At 38.1% G+C, this 22,202-nt stretch overlaps 1 protein-coding gene across 2 annotated transcripts in view; it reads right to left on the bottom strand.

Moving 5' to 3' along the window:
• TRIM23 (tripartite motif containing 23) overlaps window positions 1-22,202 on the bottom strand; it is a 43,216-nt gene that overhangs the window by 3,169 nt on the left and 17,845 nt on the right. The window contains exons 7-10 of one of the 2 annotated variants that reach the window (XM_019414351.2): window positions 21,614-21,748; window positions 7,313-7,442; window positions 6,441-6,551; window positions 1,575-1,699 (exon numbers count right to left, since the gene is read on the bottom strand). In XM_019414351.2, the coding sequence (XP_019269896.1) occupies window positions 1,575-1,699; window positions 6,441-6,551; window positions 7,313-7,442; window positions 21,614-21,748 (501 nt within the window). The remainder of the gene's footprint in view (window positions 1-1,574; window positions 1,700-6,440; window positions 6,552-7,312; window positions 7,443-21,613; window positions 21,749-22,202) is intronic. The other variant, XM_019414352.2, reaches the window with a different exon arrangement.

The following is a 22,202-nucleotide window of genomic DNA, read 5'->3' as shown; positions in this document are numbered from 1 at the left end:
AACGTTTATTTATTTTTGAGACAGAGACAAAGCATGAATGGGGGAGGGTCAGCGAGAGGGAGACACAGAATCTGAAACAGGCTCCAGGCTCTGAGCTGTCAGCACAGAGCCCGACGCGGGGCTTGAACTCACGGACCACGAGATCATGACCTGAGCCGAAGTCGGCCGCTTAACCAACTGAGCCACCCAGGCGCCCCTTAAAATTTTTTTTAAATGTTTATTTACTTTTGAGATAGAGCCAGAAAGTGTGGGGGAGGGGCAGAGAGAGAGGGAGAAACAGAATACTGAGCAGGCTCCAGGCTCTGAGCTGTCAACTCACCCCGGGCTTGAACTCAAACTGTGAGATCATGACCTGATCCAAGATCAGACGCTTAACCACCCAGGGGCCCCTGCATGTTTTTAATAGTAAGTAAAGCAAAGTGTATCTGTTCTTAATACTTCATCTTTTTATTTATTAAGAGGAAAATCCTTTATTCTTCATCCTACCCTTTGCCCTTCTATTGACCTTGAAAGCATTCTCATCCTCCTACAAGCATAGCTCAAGATCTAGGAATCAGCAGCTTCTCCCTGTCCTTCACCTTTCCCCAGTCATCAAATTCTAACAAATCTACCTTCATGAAGTCTCTTCAAACTGCTTCCACCCTTCTATCCCTTTAACTCGGGATCTTGTAAACTCTCTCACTTGAATGACAGCAGCAATTTACTGCATCTGCCCGTTTCCAGTCCCTTGCCCTTGGTTAATTGTATATCCTACCCTCAGATAACAGTCTTAAAACAGATATGAGTCCAAAAACCTTTTGAGAGTTTTCCTCTGTCATAGAATAAAACCTAAATTTCTCAGTCCAGACCTGTTATTCTAGATTTTCTTCATCCTCTACCTGCCCCTCTCATGTACATCTGCTTATGCTCTCTAAAAATACTCATGCTTTTATTTTCTCTGCCTGCAATGTTCTTTGTTTCACATACTTAAAGTCCTATCCATAATTTCAACTCTTGTCATAATTTCAACTCAGAACCTACTTTTTACAAATCTTTGACAAGATGCCACCTTTAAAACTACTCTAATTTCTCATAACATGTTGTTAATATTACTGAAGTTACTTACTAGTTTTCTATGTATTAAAATCTCATATACATTCACTTACATGTTTACATCCCTATATAAGAGTTTTTTGTTTTGTTTTTTTTTTAGCTTATTTATTTATTTTTAGAGAGAGAGGCAGCAAGGGAGGGACAGAGAGAGGGAGACAGAGAATCCCAAGCAGGCCCTGCACTGTCTGTGCAGAGCAGGGCTCAATCCTGTATGATCATGACCTGAACCGAGATCAAGAGTCAGACATTTAACTGACTGAGACACTCAGGCATTCCTAGGAGTTTCTGGAAAGCATCAACTACATTTTTAGATACTCTAAGGTAACAACTATAGCATTTTTCACATAGACTGTATTCAAAATACTCAGCAGAAACTTCATAAATATCTACTGAATTATCTGTTTTGAAATCTTTCCAGTTACCTTAGGATGTAGAATGCACAGAACTACTAAAGTAAGTATTCTGAAATACAAATGTGTTACCTGTTTGTTAGCAAAAATCAGGAGCAAAGCATCTCGGAGTTCTTTCTCTGTTAACAACTTTGCAAGTTCACTGTGTGCTTCACTAACTCTGTCTCTATGACTGCTGTCAACAACAAATACAACAGCTAGCCAAATTAAAAAAAAAAAAAAAGAATCTAATTAGCCATTGGTTAACTTTAAGTAAATGACCAGATATTTTAATACTCTCGTTATTACATTATGGTTAGTCTACTATCTACTATGTTTTTCAGAAAGGCTGCTCTAACAGCACCTAGCAATACTTAGGAGTATGGCTTCACATAGTTCACATAACTTTTCAGCTCTCTTCATTTCCCCTTTTATACAGGATTTACCATACTTGTTTCATCAAACACAAATTGTTGTGTAAATGAATTAACAGTTTTCTCTTAATGAAAATATACCTCTCAAGATCTCCCTAATGATGCTACTTGTTAAGTTTTTATTTTAATCACCTGACGCTCATCACAATAAGTGCATTCCTTAATCCTCATCACCTATTTCACCTATCCCCCCACCCACCTCCCCTCTAATAACCATCAGTTTGTTCACTATAGTTAAGAGTCTGTTTCTTGGTTTGTCCCTTTTTGCCCCCTTTGCTCATTTGTTTCTCAAATTCCACGTGAGTGAAATCATGGTATTTTTCTCTGAATTCTTTCACTTAGCATTATACTCTCTAGCTCCACCCATGTCATTGCAAATGGCAAGATTTCATTCTTTTTTTATTTCTGAGTAACATTCCAGTTCATACACACACCACATCTTCTTTATCCATTAGTCAGTGGGTACTTGGGACTGTTTCCATAATTTGGCTATTATAGATGCTGCTGCTATAAATACCAGGGTTCATGTATCCCTTTGAATTAGTGTTTTTGTATTCTTTGAATAAACACCTAATAGTGTGATTGCTGGATCATAGGGTAGTTCTATTTATAACTTTTTGAGGAAACACCATTCTGGTTTTCAGTGGATGTACCAGTTTGCATTCCAATCAGCAGTGCAAGAGGGTTCCTTTTTTTCTCCACATCCTTGCCAACATCTGTTGTTTCTTGTGTTGTTGATTTTAGCCATTCTGACAGATGTGTGGTGATATCTTATTATAGTTTTGATTTGCATTTCCCTGATGATAAGTGATGATGAGCATCTTTTCATGTGTCCGTTGGCCATCTATTTGTCTTCTTTGAAGAAATGTCTGTTCATGTCATCTTGTACATTTTTTACTTGGATTATTTGGCTTTTGGGTGTTGAGTTGTAGAAGTTCTTTATATATTTTATTATCAGGTATGCCATTTGTAAATATCTTCTCCCATTCCATAGGCTGCCTTTTAGTTTTGTTAATTTTTCCTTTGCTGTACAGGAGCTTTTTATTTTGGTTTAGTCCCTATAGTTTATTTTTCTTTTTATTTTCCTTGCCCCAGGGGACCTATCTAGAACAAAATTGCTATGGCCAATGTCAGAGAAATTACTATCTGTGCTCTTTTCTAGGGCTTTTATATTTGTTGGTCTCACATTTAGGTCTTTAATCCATTTTGAATTTATTTTGATGTATGGTTTAAGAAAGTGGTCCTGTTTCATTCTTTTGCAGTCGCTGTCCAGTTTTCCCAACTAAAGTGATTATCTTTTTCCCATTGGATATTCTTCCTGCTTTGTCAAATATTAGTGGACCATAACAGATGTGGGTTCATTCTGGGGTTCTCTCTTCTGTTCCATTGATGTATTTGTCTATTTTTCTGCCAGTACCATACTGTTTTGGTTATTAAAGCTTTGTAATATAACTTAGAGTCCAGAACTCTGATGCCTCCAGCTTTGCTTTTCTTTTTCAAGATTGCTTTGGTTAGTTGGGCTATTGAGGTCCCATACAAATTTTATGATTGTTTGTTCCAGCTCTGTGAAAATGCTGATGTTATTTTGATAGGTATTGCATTAAATCGGTAGATTGCTTTGGGTAGTATGGACATTTTAACATTATGTGTTTTTCCAATTCATAAGCATGGGATGTGTTTCCATTTCTTTGTGTCATCTTCTATTTCTTTCATCAGTGTTTTATAGTTTTCAGAGTACAGGTCTTTCATCTGTTTGCTTAGGTTTACTCCTAAGTATCTTATTATTTTGGGTGCGATTATAAGTAGGTTTATTAATTTCTCTTTCTGCTGCTTCATTATTGGTGTATAGAGATGCAACAGATATTTGTACACTGATTTTGTATCCTATGATTTTACTGACTTCATTTATCAGTTTTTTGGTGGAGTCTTTCGGGTTTTCTATGTATAGTGTCATGTCATCAGCAAATAGTGAAAGTTTTACTTCTTCCTTACTGATTTAGATACCTTTTATTTCCTTTTTTGTCTGATTGCTGTGGCTAGGCCTTCCAGTACTATGTTGAATAAAAGTGGGGAGAATGGACATCCTTGTATTGTTCCTGACCTTAGAGAAAAGGTTCTCAGTTTTTCCCCATTGAAGATGATGTTAGGTGTTGGTTTTTCATAGTCGGCCTTTATTATGTTGAGGTATATTCCCCCTAAACATACTTTGTTGAGGGTTTTTATCATTAATAGGTGTACTTTGTAAAGTGCTTTTTTGCATCCATTAAAATGATCATATGTTTCTTATCCTTTCTGTTACTGATGTGATATATCATGTTGACTGACTTGTGAATATTAAACCACACTTGCAACCCAGGAATAAATCCCATTTAATCATAGTGAATAATTCTTTTAATGTACTGTTGGATTCCGTTTGCTAGTATTTTGTGCAGGATTTTTTGCAGATGTGTTCAGAAATACTGGCCTGATATTTTTAAAAGATATATAAGATATAGATGAAAAAAAGATATTTCTCTTTTTCAATGGGATCCATCTGGTTTTGGTATCAAGGTAATGCTGGCCTCATAGAATGAATATGGAAGTTTTCCTTTTCTATTTTTTGGAATAGTACGAGAAGAACAGGTACTAACTCTTCTTTAAATGTTTCATAGAATTTGCCTGTGAAACTATCTGTCTGGTCTTGGACTTGTGCTTACTTTTTGATTACCGATTCAATTCCTTTCCTGGTATTCAGTCTGTTCAAATTTTCTATTTCATCTTCCTTCAGTTTTGGTAGTTTATATGTTTCTAGGAATTTACCCATTTCTAGGTTGTCCAACTTGTTGACACATAGTATTTCATAACATTCTTTTATAATTGTGTTTCTGTGGTGTTTGTTGTTATTTCTTTTCTCTCATTTGTGATTTTATTTACTTGGGTCCTTTCTCTATTTTTCTTGGTAAGGCTGGCTAGGGTTTATCAATTTTATTGGCTTTCAAAGAGCCAGTTCCTGATTTCACTGATATGTTCTACTGGTTTTTTCATTTCTAGATCATTTATTTATTGTCTAATTTTATTATTTCCTAACTTCTGGTTTCGGACTTTGTTCTTTTTCTACCTCCTTTAGGTGTAAGATTAGGTTGTTTATTTGAAATTTTTCTTGTTTCTTGAGGTAGACCTGTATTGCTATAAACTTCCCTCTTAGAACCATTTTTGCTGCATCCCAAAGGTTTTGAACCATTGTGGTTTCATTTTCATTGGCTTCCATGTACTTTTTTACTTCTTCTTTTATTTCCAGGTTGACCCATTCATTGTTTCATAGCATATTATTATTTTTTAATTTTTTTTAAATGTTTTTATTTATTTTTGAAGGAGAGAGAGACAGAGCATGAGCCAGGGAGGAGCAGAGAGAGGGAGACATAGAATTTGAAACAGACTCCAGGCTCTGAGCATCTTGAGCACAGAGCCCGACGTGGGGCTCAAACTCATGAACCGTGAGATCATGACCTGAGCTGAAGTCGGACGCTCAACCGACTGAGCCACCCAGACGCTCCTTGTAGCATATTATTTAACCTCTATGTATTTGTAGTCTTTCCAGATTGTTTCTTGTGGATGACTTCTAGTTTCATAGCAATGTGGTCAAAATAGATGTGTAGAACCTCAATCTTTTTCAATTTGTTGAGATTTGTTTTATGGACTATGATACTACTTGTTCTTTGATTACCATTTCACTTTCCAAAAAAATAGTCTAAATAAATCACCACCTTTATCTCTCCCAAGTATTCTCTCTAGGTGCCTACCACAGCACTTTCTACATATACTGTACTCAAAACACACAGCAGAAACGTCACAAGTATCTACTGAATTGACTCTCTTTTGAAATCCTTCCAGCTACCTTATATAGCTAAACATTCTATCAACCATTTCTCATGTTTAAAAGCCCATTTTCCCCCTATTAATCAATGGCTTATACTAAACTAAGCATCAAAAATCCCCAAGTAAAAATAATTACTTAGCTTCTCTTCTAGGTGGAAAGTAGGATGACATGAAATAGGTGGCATGAACAAAATCTTCATGTTGAGTATATGCAAAAGCATAGAATGTGGCCGAAATATAAATAAATGCTAGGTGGAATATGTGGTAAAACACATTTTGGCCAAAAGCAAACTACTGCAGGTTCTTCTACAGATAACTTATTGTTAATGGAAATAAAGGAATGGAGCTATTGAGATTCCAATGAGATAAATATTTAACTGAATTGAAGAGAGCAGCAGAACCATACACCAAGAATTCTACCCTATATTATGATATTGCCAGTGATCACGCTTACATGAACACTAATAATAAAGTGCCAAGATATATATTATGGTTTTATCTCTTCACTGCCAAGATATAAATTATGGTTTTTCATGAAATAAAACAAAGCACATATCCCAGTCTTCTACCTTCACTTTTTAAATAAAATAAACTTCACTAGTTAAATCTATTCCATTGAAAATGGCATCCTAAAATTCTGAAAAATTAAGATATCATTTTTCACTCTTACCTTGGGTATTGAGGTAATAATGTTTCCACAATGGTCTTAATTTGTGTTTTCCACCTACATCCCAAATAGTGAACTTCAAATTTTTGTATTCTACAGTTTCCACATTAAAACCTGTTTTTTAAAAAAGTTACTTTAATACTGAACTTATATTTATAATAAGTAACACATCAAACACAGGCAACCCACCGTTTATAACTGTGGTATACAAATTATCTTCATACAGCAATATATACTGCTGCCCAACCAACTCCACTCCTAATAAATCTATATGAGGAATATATACCTTTAACAGCTGTTAGCTCTCTAAACCTCCACCAGGATCCTTAGATCCTGAAACTCAAATAACTGAGTGCTCTGCACCACTACTACTCCCTCACCTTGACACCAATCCTTTAATCCTTCCAACTGTCCCACCAATACTCTGTTCTTTCCTTTTTTTGTGTTTATTTATTTACTTTGAGATACAGAGAGAGAGAAAGAGAGAGAGAGAAAGTGCACGAGCAGGGGACGGGCAGAGAAAGAGGAAGACATAGCATCCCAAGCAGGCTCTGTGCTATCGGCAAAGAGCCCAATACAGGACTCAATCTCACAAACCGTGAGATCATGACCTGTGCTTGAAATACAGTCTGACACTTAACCAACTGGGCCACCCAGGCACCCCTATTCCTTCTCAAAATCCCACCATCCACATTTCAATCACACACTCGCTGAATCTTGCATTTTTTTTTTTCTGACATGGTAGTGTCTTAGAGCCAGTAAAGAGCCCACCTCCATGCCATACTGGCATAAAATAAAACCCTCAAGAACTCAGCTGTAAGCTAGAGTTTGTCTATAAAATGTCCATTAAAGTAAAAAGCAATACTCATACTTACCAATTGTTGGAATAGGCTGCATGAATTCATCCTGTTTTAACTTAAACAAAATAGTAGTTTTTCCAGCACCATCTAATCCTAGTGTAACAACTCGAATTTCCATTTTTGGTCCAATGTGAACTCTATTGTCCTGTAATTTTTAAAAATTTAAATCTTATTTTGATATAGAGTTAAAAAGTATTGGCAGTTATACTTTTATTTATAATACCTTTGTTAATTATTTCATCTCCTACTCGTTCCTCTGAGAGGAACCTTTATTATTATATTTTTGTATTATAATTTTGGTGCATAGATCTAATTCTTCATAGAACTCAACTGACAAAACAAAAAACTATAAGCCTGTGTTAACAGGTATACAATGTACAAATATGTAATTTGTGACATCAATAACATAAAGTATGGGGAGGTGGAGCTATAAAACAATAGTTTTTATACACAAATGAAGTTAAAATGTTACCACTTTCAAACAGAATATTATAACAAGATGTTCTTTGTAACAGCAGTGTAAACACACAAAAATCTATAAGTTATACACAAAGGAAATGAGAAGGAAATCAAACCATGACACTAAAACACCACTGAGACACAGAAGGTAGCAGTAGGAGGAAAGCTACAAGATGACAAAAAAGCTACAAGATATAAATAAAAAATAGTAACTAAGAAGGCAATATTAAGTCCTTAGCTATTAATAATAACTTTCAATGAAATTAACTCTCCAACAACAAAAAAAAAACAGTGTGACTAAATGGATTAAAAAAACAAGATCTAACAATATGCTATTTACAAGAGACTCACTTCATTTCTAAGAACACAAGAAGGCTGAAAGTAAAAGAAAAGAAAAAGATATTCCAGACAAAATAGACTTTAAATCAGACTGTTAGTAAGAGACAAAAGGGATTCTCCCTCAGCCTCTCCATATGTATTCATGTGTGTGTGTGTGTGTGTGTGTGTGTGTGTGTGTGTGTGTATGTGTGTGTGTGTGTGTGTGTATACATACACACACATATGGATAAAGGTCCCAAACATGAGATCCAAAAATAGAAAACTCTTAGAAGAAGACACAATGCAAAATTTTCTTGATAATGGATTTGGAGTAATTTCCTGGATATAACACCAAAAACACAGTCAACTAAAGCAAAAATAGACAAATCGGACCATGTCAATCTTAAAAACTTCTGTGAATCAAAGGACACTACCAAGAGAGTGAAGAAGCAACCTACAGAATGGGAGACAGTATTTGCCAATCATATATGTAATCATGGATCCCTATCCAGAATATATAAGGAACTCCTAAGGCTCAACAACAACAACAAAAATCAAATAATTTAAAAACAGGCAAGGGACTTGTACAAAATTTCTCCAAAGAAGATATAAAATGGCCAATAAGCATGTGAAAAGCTCAACTTCATTAATCATCAGAGAAATCCAAACCAAAACCACAATGAGATACCACCTCACACCCAGCAGGATGGCTACAATCTAAAACAAGAACAGGGGCACCTGGATAGCTCAGTGGGTTGAGTGTCTGACTCTTGACTTTGGCTTGGGTCATGGTCCCAGGGTCCTGGGATTGAGCCATACATCAGACTCTGCACTGAGCATGAAGCCCGCCTAAGATTCTCTCTCTCCCTCTGCCTCTCTCCCCCACTTGTGCACTCTCTCTCCCCCTCTCTAAAATAAAAAATAAAGAAAACAAAAACAAAAATTAACATGTGTTGGTGAAAATGTGGAGAAATTGCAACCCTTGTGCACTGTTGGCAGGAATTATAATATGGTGCAACCACTATGGAAAACAACATTTCCTCAAAAAAAAAAAAAAAATTAAAAATAGAACTACCATATCCAGTAATCTCATTTCTGGATCTATATCCCAAAGAAATAAAAGCAAGATCTCAAAGAGATAACTGAACACCCATGTTCACAGTAACACACTATTCACAGTAGCCAAAATGTGGAAGCAATCCCAATGTCCATCAGTAGATGAATGCATAAACAAAAGGTGGTATATACAAACAATGAAGTATTATTCAGCCTTAAAACAGAAGAAAATTCTGTCATATGCCACAATATGCGTGAACTTTGAGCATACTATACTAATTGAAATCAGCCAGTCACAAAAAAGACAACTACTATATGGTTCTATTTATATGAGATATTCAGAATGGTCAAATTCAAAGAGACAAAAATAGAATGGTAGTTACAAACAGATGGTGAGAGAGGGGAAAAGCAGACTTATTGTTTATATGGTGTGGAGGTTCAGTTTTTCAAAATTAAAATTCCTAGAGATCTGTTTCACACAATGTGAATATACTTAACAATACTGAACTGTATAATTAAAAATGGTTAAGATGGTAATTTTTTGTATTTTTACCACACAACACACAAAAATATGGTATATATGCACAATACAGTACCTTGAGGTTGTAAAAAGGAATAGAAAATATCACATATTACTGCTATGGAGTAATCTCCAGGACATACGAGTATGTCAAAAGAACATCGTGGAGAAATGTGTAATGTAGTTTACCTTTAAATGTGATCAAAGTGCATGCAAATATATAGATGTATTTCTCTATATTTTTAAAATGATGAATAAAACTAAGAAAAAAATTCTTTTTTTTTTTTAAGTTTTTAAAGTTTATGTATTTTGAAGAGAGAACAAGCATGGAAGGAACAGAGAGAGAAGGAGAGAAACAGAATCCCAAGCGGGCACCGCACTATCAATGAGGAATCCAATGTGGGGCTTGAATTCATGAATCCAAGATCATGACCTGAGCCTAAATCAAGAGTCAGACACTCAAACGACGGAGCAACCCAGGAGCCCCAAAACTAAGAAAAAAATCTTTATGGTTTTCTATGAAGAAAGGAGGGAAAATGTGGAGGGGTCAGGGATAGAAGCTAGACTTCTCTAAATGAATTCTGCTTTGTAGATTTGACTCTGGACTATGTAAATGTTTCACATAATTATAAAACAAGATTAAGTTTTGGGGTGCCTAGGTGGCTCGGTCAATTAAATGTCTGACTCTTGATTTCAGCGCAGGTTATGACCTCACTGCCGTGAGACTGTTGCCAGCGGAGCCTGCTTGGCGTTCTTTCTCCCTCTCTCTCTGCCTCTCCCCTGTTTGTGCACATGCTAGCACACACCCTCTCTCTCTCTCTCTCTCTCTCTCTCAAAACAAATAAACTTTTAAAAAAGAACAAGATTAAGTTTAAAAAAAAAAAAGTACCTAAAAAGAGAAAGCAAAATGAAATACATGAACCTTTTAAATTAGGGGGAATTCACTTTAAAAGAGACCAAAACACAACAACCAAATGTCAAGCATAAGCCTTATTTAGCTGGATTCTGTTTCCAGAAAAAAACAAAAAAATTTAACCATCTGGGAAATTTCAATAACTAACTGGATAATGGTTAATATTAGAGATTATTAATTTTTTTAGGTTTTATGACAGTATTTTGGTTATGTATTTTTTAAAGTCCTTACCTTTTAGAAATACACACAAAAATATTTCATAGATGAAATATGTTGGGGTTTATTTCAAAATAACCTCGGAGACTGCAGATAGAAAGGGGAATGGGGATAAGGACAGATGAAATTAAAAACTGGGAGTAAAGATGGCAGAGTAGTACAGGGACCCTGAGCTTGTCTTGTCCCCTGAAACATAGCTAGATCAGCATCAAACCATTTTGAATACCTAGGAAATTGATGTAAGGATTAACACAACAATGTGCATACTTTGAGCCAGAGAGCTTAGCAGTGTGTGGAGCAGAGAAGTGAACTGGGGGAGAGAAAAGCCATGGAGCTGTGGAGGGTAAGGAGCCATTTTCATGGAGAGAGGACAGAGAAAGAGAAAGGGGGACAGAGGAGGGCATCAGGATGGCAAAGAAAAGCACTACCCCTGAAAGTAGCTGGAAAGAGAGAAACAGTGAAAATACTCACAGAGGACTTGACAAAAAAATCTATTCCCCAAAACCAGTGACAAGGAGAAAGGAGAGGGTTTCAATATCACCAGAATTCTACAAACAGTGGAGTGCAGAGTCTGAAGGTTCAGAGCTCAGTGCCTGCCACTGCTCTGGTGAGGAAGCAGGGTGAATCCCCAGGAGCAGGCAGTGAGTCTGAGGGGTCTGTGTGCCACATGAGGAGAACCAGTTCCCCTGCTTGGAGTGCATTTGGTAGATGCCATATAGCCTTCTTGTGGGCAAAAGTCCCAGCAGACCCCTGAGAGCAGCCACGTTTTCTGGTACTGGGACAAAGATGCCAGAGTGCAGCAAAACCTGGCACTGGTTGTGTGTTGTGATCTCCATAAACTGAGACTCTAATTAAAAATTACATGGAAGCCAATGAAAATGAAAACACGACAGTCCAAAATCCTTGGGATGCAGCGAAGGTGGTCATAAGAGATAAGTATACAGCAATCCAGGCCTTCCCAAAGAAGGAAAAAAGGTCTCAGATACACAACCTAACTTACACTTAAAGGAGCTGCAAAAACAACAGCAAATAAAGCCCAAAACCAGCAGAAGAGAAATAATAGATTAGAGCAGAAATCAATTATTGAAATAAAAAAAAAAAAACAGTAGAACAGATAAATGAAACTAAGTGCTGGTTCTTTGAAAGAATTTTTAAAAATTGATGAACACCTAGCCAGATTTATCAAAAAGAAAAAGGGCCTGAATAAATAAAATCATGAATTAAAAAGGAGAGAGCACAACCAACACCACAGAAATAAAAACAATAATAAGAGAATATTATGAATAATTATATGCCAACAAATTGGGCAATTTGGAAAAAATGGATAAATTCCTAGAAGCATATAAACTACCCCAAATGAAGAATAAATAGAAAGTTTGAACAGACCCATAATCAGTAAAGAAATTGAATCAGCAATGAAAAATCTCCCAACAATCAAGAGTCCCGAGCCAATGGCTTCCCAGAGGAATTCTACCAAACATTTACACAAAAGTAAATACCTATTCTTTTGAAGCTAGTCCAAAAAATAGAAATGGAAGGAAAACTTCCAAACTCATTCTATGAGGCCAGCTTTACCTTGATCCCCAAACCAGACGACAACCCTCCAAAAAAGAAAATTACAGATCAATTTCCCTGATGAACATGGATGCAAAAATTCTCAACAAGATATTACTAAATCAAATCCAACAATACTTTAAAATAATTCTTTACCATGATCAAATGGAATTTATTCCTGGGCTGTAGGGCTGGTTCAATATCTGTAAATCAATCAATGTGATATATCACACTCATAAAGGAAACGATAAGAATCACAGGATCCTTATCCTGTGCAAAAAAAGCATTTAACAAAATACTGCATCCTTTCTTGATAAAAACCCTCAAGAAAATAGGGACAGAAGGAGCATACCTCAACATCATAAAGACCATATGCAAAAGACCTGCAATATTAACCTCAATGAGGAAAAACTGAGAGTTTTTCCCTTAAGGGCAGGAACATGACAGGGATGTCTATTCTCAAGACTGTTGTTCAACGTTGTACTAGAAGTCCTAGCCTCAGAGAACAAAAAAGAAATAAAAGGCATCCAAATTGGCAAGGAAGAAGGCAGACTTTCACTCTTTGCAGACAACATGATATTCTACGTGGAAAACCTGAAAGACTCCACCAAAAAACTGCTAGAACTGATACATGAAGTCGTAGGATATGAAGTCAACATACTGAAATCTGTTTCATTTCTATGTACCAATAACGAAGCAGCAGAAAGACAAATCAAGGAATCGATACCATTTACAACTGTACCAAAAACCATAAGATATCTAACCAAAGAGGTAAAAGATGTGTATGCTGAAAACTATAGAAAGCTTATGAAAGAAATTGAAGAAGACACAAAGAAATGGAAAAATATTTCATGCTCCTGGAAAGGAAGAATACTGTTAAAACGTCTATACTACCCGGGGCGCCTGGGTGGCTCATTTGGTTAAGCGTCCGACTTCGGCTCAGGTCGTGATCTTGCGGTCCGTGAGTTCAAGCCTCGCGTCAGGCTCTGTGCTGACTGCTCAGAGCCTGGAGCCTGTTTCCGATTCTGTGTCTCCCTCTCTCTCTGACCCTCCCCCATTCATGCTCTGTCTCTCTCTGTCTCAAAAATAAATAAACGTTAAAAAAAAAATCTTAAAAAAAAAAAAATGTCTATACTACCCAATCTACACATTCAATGCAATCCCTGTCAAAACAACACCAGCATTCTTTACAGAGCTAGAACAAACAGTTCTAAAATGTATATGGAACCATAATAGACCCCAAATAGCCAAACTAATATTGAAAAAGAAAACCAAAGCTGGAGGCATCACAATTCCAGACTTCAAGCTGTATTACAAAGCTGCAATCATCAAAACAGTATGGTACTGGCACAACATCAGACATATAGATCAATGCCAACAGAATAGAGAACCCAGAAATGGACCCACAAATGTATGGCCAACTAATCTTTGACAAAGCAGGAAAGAATATCCAATGAAAAATTGTGCTGGGAAAAGTGGACAGCAACATGCTGAAGCAGATCACTTTCTTACACCATACACAAAAATAAACTCAAAATGGATGGAAGACCTAAATGTAAGACAGGAAACGATCAAAATCCTAGAGAAAACAGGCAACAACCACTTTGACCTTGGCCACAGCAACTTACTAAACAGGTCTCTGGAGGCAAGGAAAACAAAATAAAAAATGAACTATTGGGACCTTATCGAAATAAAAGGCTTCTGCACAGCAAAGGAAACAATCGGCAAAACTAAAAGGCAACCAACAGAATGGGAGAAGATATTTGCAAATGACATATTGGACAAAGGGTTAGTATCCAAAATCTATAAAGAATTTATCAAACTCGGGGTGCCTGGGTGGCTTGGTTGGTTAAGCATCCGACTTCGGCTCAGGTCATGATCTCACGGTCCGTGAGTTTGAGCCCCGTGTCGGGCTCTGTGCTGACAGCTCAGAGCCTGGAGCCAGTTTCAGATTCTGTGTCTCCCTCTCTCTCTGACCCTCCCCGGTTCATGCTCTGTCTCTCTCTGTCTCAAAAATAAATAAACGTTAAAAAAAAAATTAAAAAAAAAAAAAAAGAATTTATCAAACTCAACACCCAAAAAACAAATAATCCAGTGAAAGAAATGGGCAAAAGACATGAACAGACACTTTTCCAAAGACAACATCCAGATGGCTTACAGACACATGAAAAAATGCTCAACATCACTCATCATCAGGGAAATACAAATCAAAACCACAATGAGATACTACCTCACACCTGTCAGAAAGGCTAATATTAACAACTCAGGAAACAACAGATGTTGGAAAGGATGTAAAGAAAGGAGAACAGTCTTGTACTGCTGATGGGAATGCAGACTGGTATAGACACTCTAGAGAACAGTAAGGATGTTCCTCAAAAATTTAAAAAGTGCTACCCTACAACCTAGCAATTGCACTACTAGGTATTTATTCAAAGCATACAAAAATAGAGATTCAAAGGGGCACATGCACCCCAGTATCTATAGCGGCACTATCAATAATAGCCAAATTATGGAAAGAGCTCAAATGTCCATCGAATGATGAATGGATAAAGAAGATGTGGTTTATACATACAATGGAATACTACTTGGCAATGAGAAAGAATGAATTCTGGCCATTTGCAGCAACATGGATGGAACTGGAAGGTATTATGCTGAGTGAAATAAGTCAGTCAGAGAAAGACATATCATATGTTCTCACTCATACATAGATCTTGAGAAATTAAACAGAAGACCATGGGGGAGGGGAAGGGGGAAAAAAAGTTACAGAGAGGGAGAGAGGGAAACCATAAGAGACTCCTGGATACTGAAACAAACTGAGGGTTGATGGGGGAGTGGGGGATAGGGGAAAGCAGGTGATGGGCATTGAGGAGGGCACTTGTTGGGATGAGCACTGGGTGTTGTATGGAAACCAATTTGTCAATGAATTATATTAAAAAAAAAGAAGATGTGGTATATATACACAATGGAATACTACTTGGCGACCAAAAAGAATGAAATCTTGCTACTTACAACAATGTGGATGCAATGAGAATGTATTATGCTAAGCAAAATAAGTTAGTCAGAGACAGACAAATATCATATGATTTCACTCATATGTGGAATTTAAGAAACAAAACATGAATGTAGGGGAAGGGAAGGAAAAATAAGATAAAAACAGAGACGGAGGCAGGCAAACCATAACAGATTCTTAAATACAGAGAACAAACTAAGGGTTGTTGGAGGGGAGGGGTGGGGGTGGGCTAAATGGGTGATGGGCAGTAAGGACAGCACTTGTTAGGATGAGCAATGAGTGTTATATAAGTGATGAATCACTAAATTCTACTCCTGAAACCATTATTACACTATATGTTAACTAACTTGGATTTAAATAAAGAAAAAAAGGGGTTTTAATTGTCAAAGTAGATGATAGGTACAGGGAGATTCATTATACCACTTTTCATTTTCCAATGATGAAAGTTTAAAAAAAAAAAACAAAAAACCATGAATTTCTTAATTGTCTCTTCAAGCTGATTATCATGGAATATAAAACAATCATGAGGGGAGGGCGGAAGATGGCGGCGTAGGAGGACGCGGGGCTCACAGCGCGTCCTGCCGATCACTTAGATTCCACCTACACCTGCCTAAAGAACCCAGAAAACCACCAGAGGATTAGCAGAAGGGAGTCTCCGGAGTCAAGCGCAGACTAGAGGCCCACGGAAGAGGGTAGGAAGGGCGGCGAGGCGGTGCGCGCTCCACGGACTGGCGGGAGGGAGCCGGGGCGGAGGGGCGGCTCGCCGGCCAAGCAGAGCCCCCGAGTCTGGCTGGCAAAAGCGGAGGGGCCGGACAGACTGTGTTCCGACAGCAAGCGCGACTTAGCGTCTGGGAGGTCATAAGTTAACAGCTCTGCTCGGAAAGCGGGAAGGCTGGAGGACAAAGGGAGGGAGAGCTGCTGAGCCCCCGGACGGCAGAGCTCAGCTTGGCGGGGAACAAAGGCGCCAGCGCCATCTCCCCCGCCCAACCCCCAGCCAAAATCCCAAAGGGAACCAGTTCCTGCCAGGGAACTTGCTCGCTCCGCGCAAACACCCAACTCTGTGCTTCTGTGGAGCCAAACCTCCGGCAGCGGATCTGACTCCCTCCCGCTGCCACAGGGCTCCTCCTGAAGTGGATCACCTAAGGAGAAGCGAGCTAAGCCTGCCCTTCCAGCCCCCGTGCACCTTGCCTACCCACCCCAGCTAATACGCCAGATCCCCAGCAACACAAGCCTGGCAGTGTGCAAGTAGCCCAGACGGGACACGCCACCCCACAGTGAATCCCGCCCCTAGGAGAGGGGAAGAGAAGGCACACACCAGTCTGACTGTGGCCCCAGCGGTGGGCTGGGGGCAGACATCGGGTCGGACTGCGGCCCCGCCCACTAACTCCAGTTATACACCACAGCACAGGGGAAGTGCCCTGCAGGTCCTCACCACGCCAGGGACTCTCCAAAATGACCAAACGGAAGAATTCCCCTCAGAAGAATCTCCAGGAAATAACAACAGCTAATGAACTGATCAAAAAGGATTTAAATAATATAACAGAAAGTGAATTTAGAATAATAGTCATAAAATTAATCGCTGGACTTGAAAACAGTATACAGGACAGCAGAGAATCTCTTGCCACAAAGATCGAGGGACTAAGGAACAGTCACGAGGAGCTGAAAAACGCTTTAAACGAAATGCAAAACAAAATGGAAACCACGATGGCTCGGCTTGAAGAGGCAGAGGAGAGAATAGGTGAACTAGAAGATAAAGTTATGGAGAAAGAGGAAGCTGAAAGAAAGAGAGATAAAAAAATCCAGGAGTCTGAGGGGAAAATTAGAGAACTAAGTGATACACTAAAAAAAAATAATATACGCATAATTGGTATCCCAGAGGAGGAAGAGAGAGGGAAAGGTGCTGAAGGGGTACTTGAACAAATTATAGCTGAGAACTTCCCTGAACTGGGGAAGGAAAAAGGCATTGAAATCCAAGAGGCACAGAGAACTCCCTTCAGACGTAACTTGAATCGATCTTCTGCACGACATATCATAGTGAAACTGGCAAAATACAAGGATAAAGAGAAAATTCTGAAAGCAGCAAGGGATAAACGTGCCCTCACATATAAAGGGAGACCTATAAGACTCGTGACTGATCTCTCCTTTGAAACTTGGCAGGCCAGAAAGGCTTGGCACGATATCTACAGTGTGCTAAACAGAAAAAATATGCAGCCGAGAATCCTTTATCCAGCAAGTCTGTCATTTAGAATAGAAGGAGAGATAAAGGTCTTCCCAAACAAACAAAAACTGAAGGAATTTGTCACCACGAAACCAGCCCTACAAGAGATCCTAAGGGGGATCCTGTGAGACAAAGTACCAGAGACATCACTACAAGCATAAAACATACAGACATCACAATGACTCTAAACCCATATCTTTCTATAATAACACTGAATGTAAATGGATTAAATGCGCCAACTAAAAGACATAGGGTATCAGAATGGATAAAAAAACAAGACCCATCTATTTGCTGTCTACAAGAGACTCATTTTAGATCTGAGGACACCTTTAGATTGAGAGTGAGGGGATGGAGAACTATTTATCATGCTCCTGGAAGCCAAAAGAAAGCTGGAGTAGCCATACTTATATCAGACAAACTAGACTTTAAATTAAAGGCTGTAACAAGAGATGAAGAAGGGCATTATATAATAATCACAGGGTCTATCCACCAGGAAGAGCTAACTATTATAAATGTCTATGCGCCAAATACCCGAGCCCCCAGATATATAAAACAATTACTCATAAACATAAGCAACCTTATTGATAAGAATGTGGTCATTGCAGGGGACTTTAACACCCCACTTACAGAAATGGATAGATCATCTAGACACACAGTCAATAAAGAAACAAGGGCCCTGAATGATACATTGGATCAGATGGACTTGACAGATATATTTAGAACTCTGCATCCCAAAGCAACAGAATATACTTTCTTCTCGAGTGCACATGGAACATTCTCCAAGATAGATCATATACTGGGTCACAAAACAGCCCTTCATAAGTTTACAAGAATGGAAATTATACCATGCATACTTTCAGACCACAATGCTATGAAGCTTGAAATCAACCACAGGAAAAAGTCTGGAAAACCTCCAAAAGCATGGAGGTTAAAGAACACCCTACTAACGAATGAGTGGGTCAACCAGGCAATTAGAGAAGAAATTAAAACATATATGGAAACAAACGGAAATGAAAATACAACAATCCAAACGCTTTGGGATGCAGCGAAGGCAGTCCTGAGAGGAAAATACATTGCAATCCAAGCCTATCTCAAGAAACAAGAAAAATCCCAAATACAAAATCTAACAGCACACCTAAAGGAAATAGAAGCAGAACAGCAAAGGCAGCCTAAACCCAGCAGAAGAAGAGAAATAATAAAGATCAGAGCAGAAATAAACAATATAGAATCTAAAAAAACTGTAGAGCAGATCAACGAAACCAAGAGTTGGTTTTTTGAAAAAATAAACAAAATTGACAAACCTCTAGCCAGGCTTCTCAAAAAGAAAAGGGAGATGACCCAAATAGATAAAATCATGAATGAAAATGGAATGATTACAACCAATCCCTCAGAGATACAAACAATTATCAGGGAATACTATGAAAAATTATATGCCAGCAAATTGGACAACCTGGAAGAAATGGACAAATTTCTAAACACCCACACTCTTCCAAAACTCAATCAGGAGGAAATAGAAAGCTTGAACAGACCCATAACCAGCGAAGAAATTGAATCGGTTATCAAAAATCTCCCAACAAATAAGAGTCCAGGACCAGATGGCTTCCCAGGGGAGTTCTACCAGACATTTAAAGCAGAGATAATACCTATCCTTCTCAAGCTATTCCAAGAAATAGAAAGGGAAGGAAAACTTCCAGACTCATTCTATGAAGCCAGTATTACTTTGATTCCTAAACCAGACAGAGACCCAGTAAAAAAAGAGAACTACAGGCCAATATCCCTGATGAATATGGATGCAAAAATTCTTAATAAGATACTAGCAAATCGAATTCAACAGCATATAAAAAGAATTATTCACCAGTTGCATTCTTATACACTAACAATGAAGCAACAGAAAGACAAATGAAGAAACTGATCCCATTCACAATTGCACCAAGAAGCATAAAATACCTAGGAATAAATCTAACCAAAGATGTAAAAGATCTGTATGCTGAAAACTATAGAAAGCTTATGCAGGTAATTGAAGAAGATATAAAGAAATGGAAAGACATTCCCTGCTCATGGATTGGAAGAATAAATATTGTCAAAATGTCAATACTACCCAAAGCTATCTACACATTCAATGCAATCCCAATCAAAATTGCACGAGCATTCTTCTCGAAACTAGAACAAGCAATCCTAAAATTCATATGGAACCACAAAAGGCCCCGAATAGCCAAAGTAATTTTGAAGAAGAAGACCAAAGCAGGAGGCATCACAATCCCAGACTTTAGCCTCTACTACAAAGCTGTCATCATCAAGACAGCATGGTATTGGCATAAAAACAGACACATAGACCAATGGAATAGAATAGAAACCCCAGAACTAGACCCACAAACGTATGGCCAACTCATCTTTGACAAAGCAGGAAAGAACATCCAATGGAAAAAAGACAGTCTCTTTAACAAATGGTGCTGGGAGAACTGGACAGCAACATGCAGAAGGTTGAAACTAGACCACTTTCTCACACCATTCACAAAAATAAACTCAAAATGGATAAAGGACCTGAATGTGAGACAGGAAACCATCAAAACCTTAGAGGAGAAAGCAGGAAAAGACCTCTCTGACCTCAGCCGTAGCAATCTCTTACTCGGCACATCCCCAAAGGCAAGGGAATTAAAAGCAAAAGTGAATTACTGGGACCTTATGAAAATAAAAAGCTTCTGCACAGCAAAGGAAACAACCAACAAAACTAAAAGGCAACCAACGGAATGGGAAAAGATATTTGCAAATGACACATCGGACAAAGGGCTAGTATCCAAAATCTATAAAGAGCTCATCAAACTCCACACCCGAAAAACAAATAACCCAGTGAAGAAATGGGCAGAAAACATGAATAGACACTTCTCTAAAGAAGACATCCGGATGGCCAACAGGCACATGAAAAGATGTTCAACGTCGCTCCTTATCAGGGAAATACAAATCAAAACCACATTCAGATACCACCTCACGCCAGTCAGAGTGGCCAAAATGAAGAAATCAGGAGACTATAGATGCTGGAGAGGATGTGGAGAAACAGGAACCCTCTTGCACTGTTGGTGGGAATGCAAATTGGTGCAGCCGCTCTGGAAAGCAGTGTGGAGGTTCCTCAGAAAATTAAAAATAGACCTACCCTATGACCCAGCAATAGCACTGCTAGGAATTTATCCAAGGGATACAGGAGTACTGATGCATAGGGGCACCTGTACCCCAATGTTTATAGCGGCACTCTCAACAATAGCCAAATTATGGAAAGAGCCTAAATGTCCATCAACTGATGAATGGATAAAGAAATTGTGGTTTATATACACAATGGAATACTACGTGGCAATGAGAAAAAATGAAATATGGCCTTTTGTAGCAACATGGATGGAACTGGAGAGTGTGATGCTAAGTGAAATAAGCCATACAGAGAAAGACAGATACCATATGGTTTCACTCTTATGTGGATCCTGAGAAACATAACAGAAACCCATGGGGGAGGGGAAGGGAAAAAAAAAAAAAAAAAAAAAAAAAAAGAGGTTAGAGTGGGAGAGAGCCAAAGCATAAGAGACTGTTAAAAACTGAGAACAAACTGAGGGTTGATGGGGGGTGGGAGGGAGGGCAGGGTGGGTGATGGGTATTGAGGAGGGAACCTTTTGGGATGAGCACTGGGTGTTGTATGGAAACGAATTTGACAGTAAATTTCATATATTTAAAAAAAAAAAAAAAAAAAAAATAACAACGAGAGTGTGGATAGATTAGAACGTTTTATAGAGGTCTGCTAATAAAAATAATGGATTTTCCCTTTAAAAAAAAAAAAAAAAAACTGAGAACAAACTGAGGGTTGATGGGGGGTGGGAGGGAGGGCAGGGTGGGAGGGAGGGCAAGGTGGGTGATGGGTATTGAGGAGGGCACCTTTTGGGATGAGCACTGGGTGTTGTATGGAAACCAATTTGACAGTAAATTTCATATATTAAAAAATAAAAAAAAATAAATAAATAAAACAATCATGATCTGTCAGAAACCACACCTAAAAATGAAATATAGTACATTACCTTTGTAAAAGTGACAGGGATGCTGGCATCCAATTGAATGTGATCTGCAACCTCTGTAAACTGCTGCTGCTGTTTTTGCAATGTTTCCAGTAACCTTGTAATTTCCTGTTTTGCCAAAACAACTCTACAATCATCCTAGAAAAGAGAATACAGTTTTCCTGTAAACTTATTACAGAAATAAGGGAAAAAGAGATATCACCAAAACTCAAGAAAAGTTCATCTAACATCATAGTATTAAAGGTTAACTTAAATGTAAATTTAACTAGGATAATAATAATAAGTGGGTATTAATAAATAATTTAAGACCCTTTCAAGAGAAGAAAAGATAAATAAATTGTGGTATATTCACAAAGGCCACAATGAGAATGAGCCACAATTATACCTGATGATTTGAATTTCACAATGTCAAATAAAAGAAGAAAGGACATGAAGAGTTCATTCTGTTGATTCCATTTTTATTAATACCAAAACAGACAAAAATAAGATATGCATTAGAAGTCAGGTTTATCCTTAGGGGGGAAGTTATCAGAAGGGAGTCTGAGGGGTATCTTGAGGCGCTGGTAATGTTCTGTTACATGATCTGGATGCT

This window comes from Panthera pardus, unplaced genomic scaffold, assembly GCF_024362965.1.
Source record: "Panthera pardus isolate Hobbes unplaced genomic scaffold, ASM2436296v1 HiC_scaffold_2, whole genome shotgun sequence".
NCBI classification, from domain to species: domain Eukaryota; kingdom Metazoa; phylum Chordata; class Mammalia; order Carnivora; family Felidae; genus Panthera; species Panthera pardus.
This window is presented reverse-complemented; position numbering and strand designations above follow the sequence as displayed.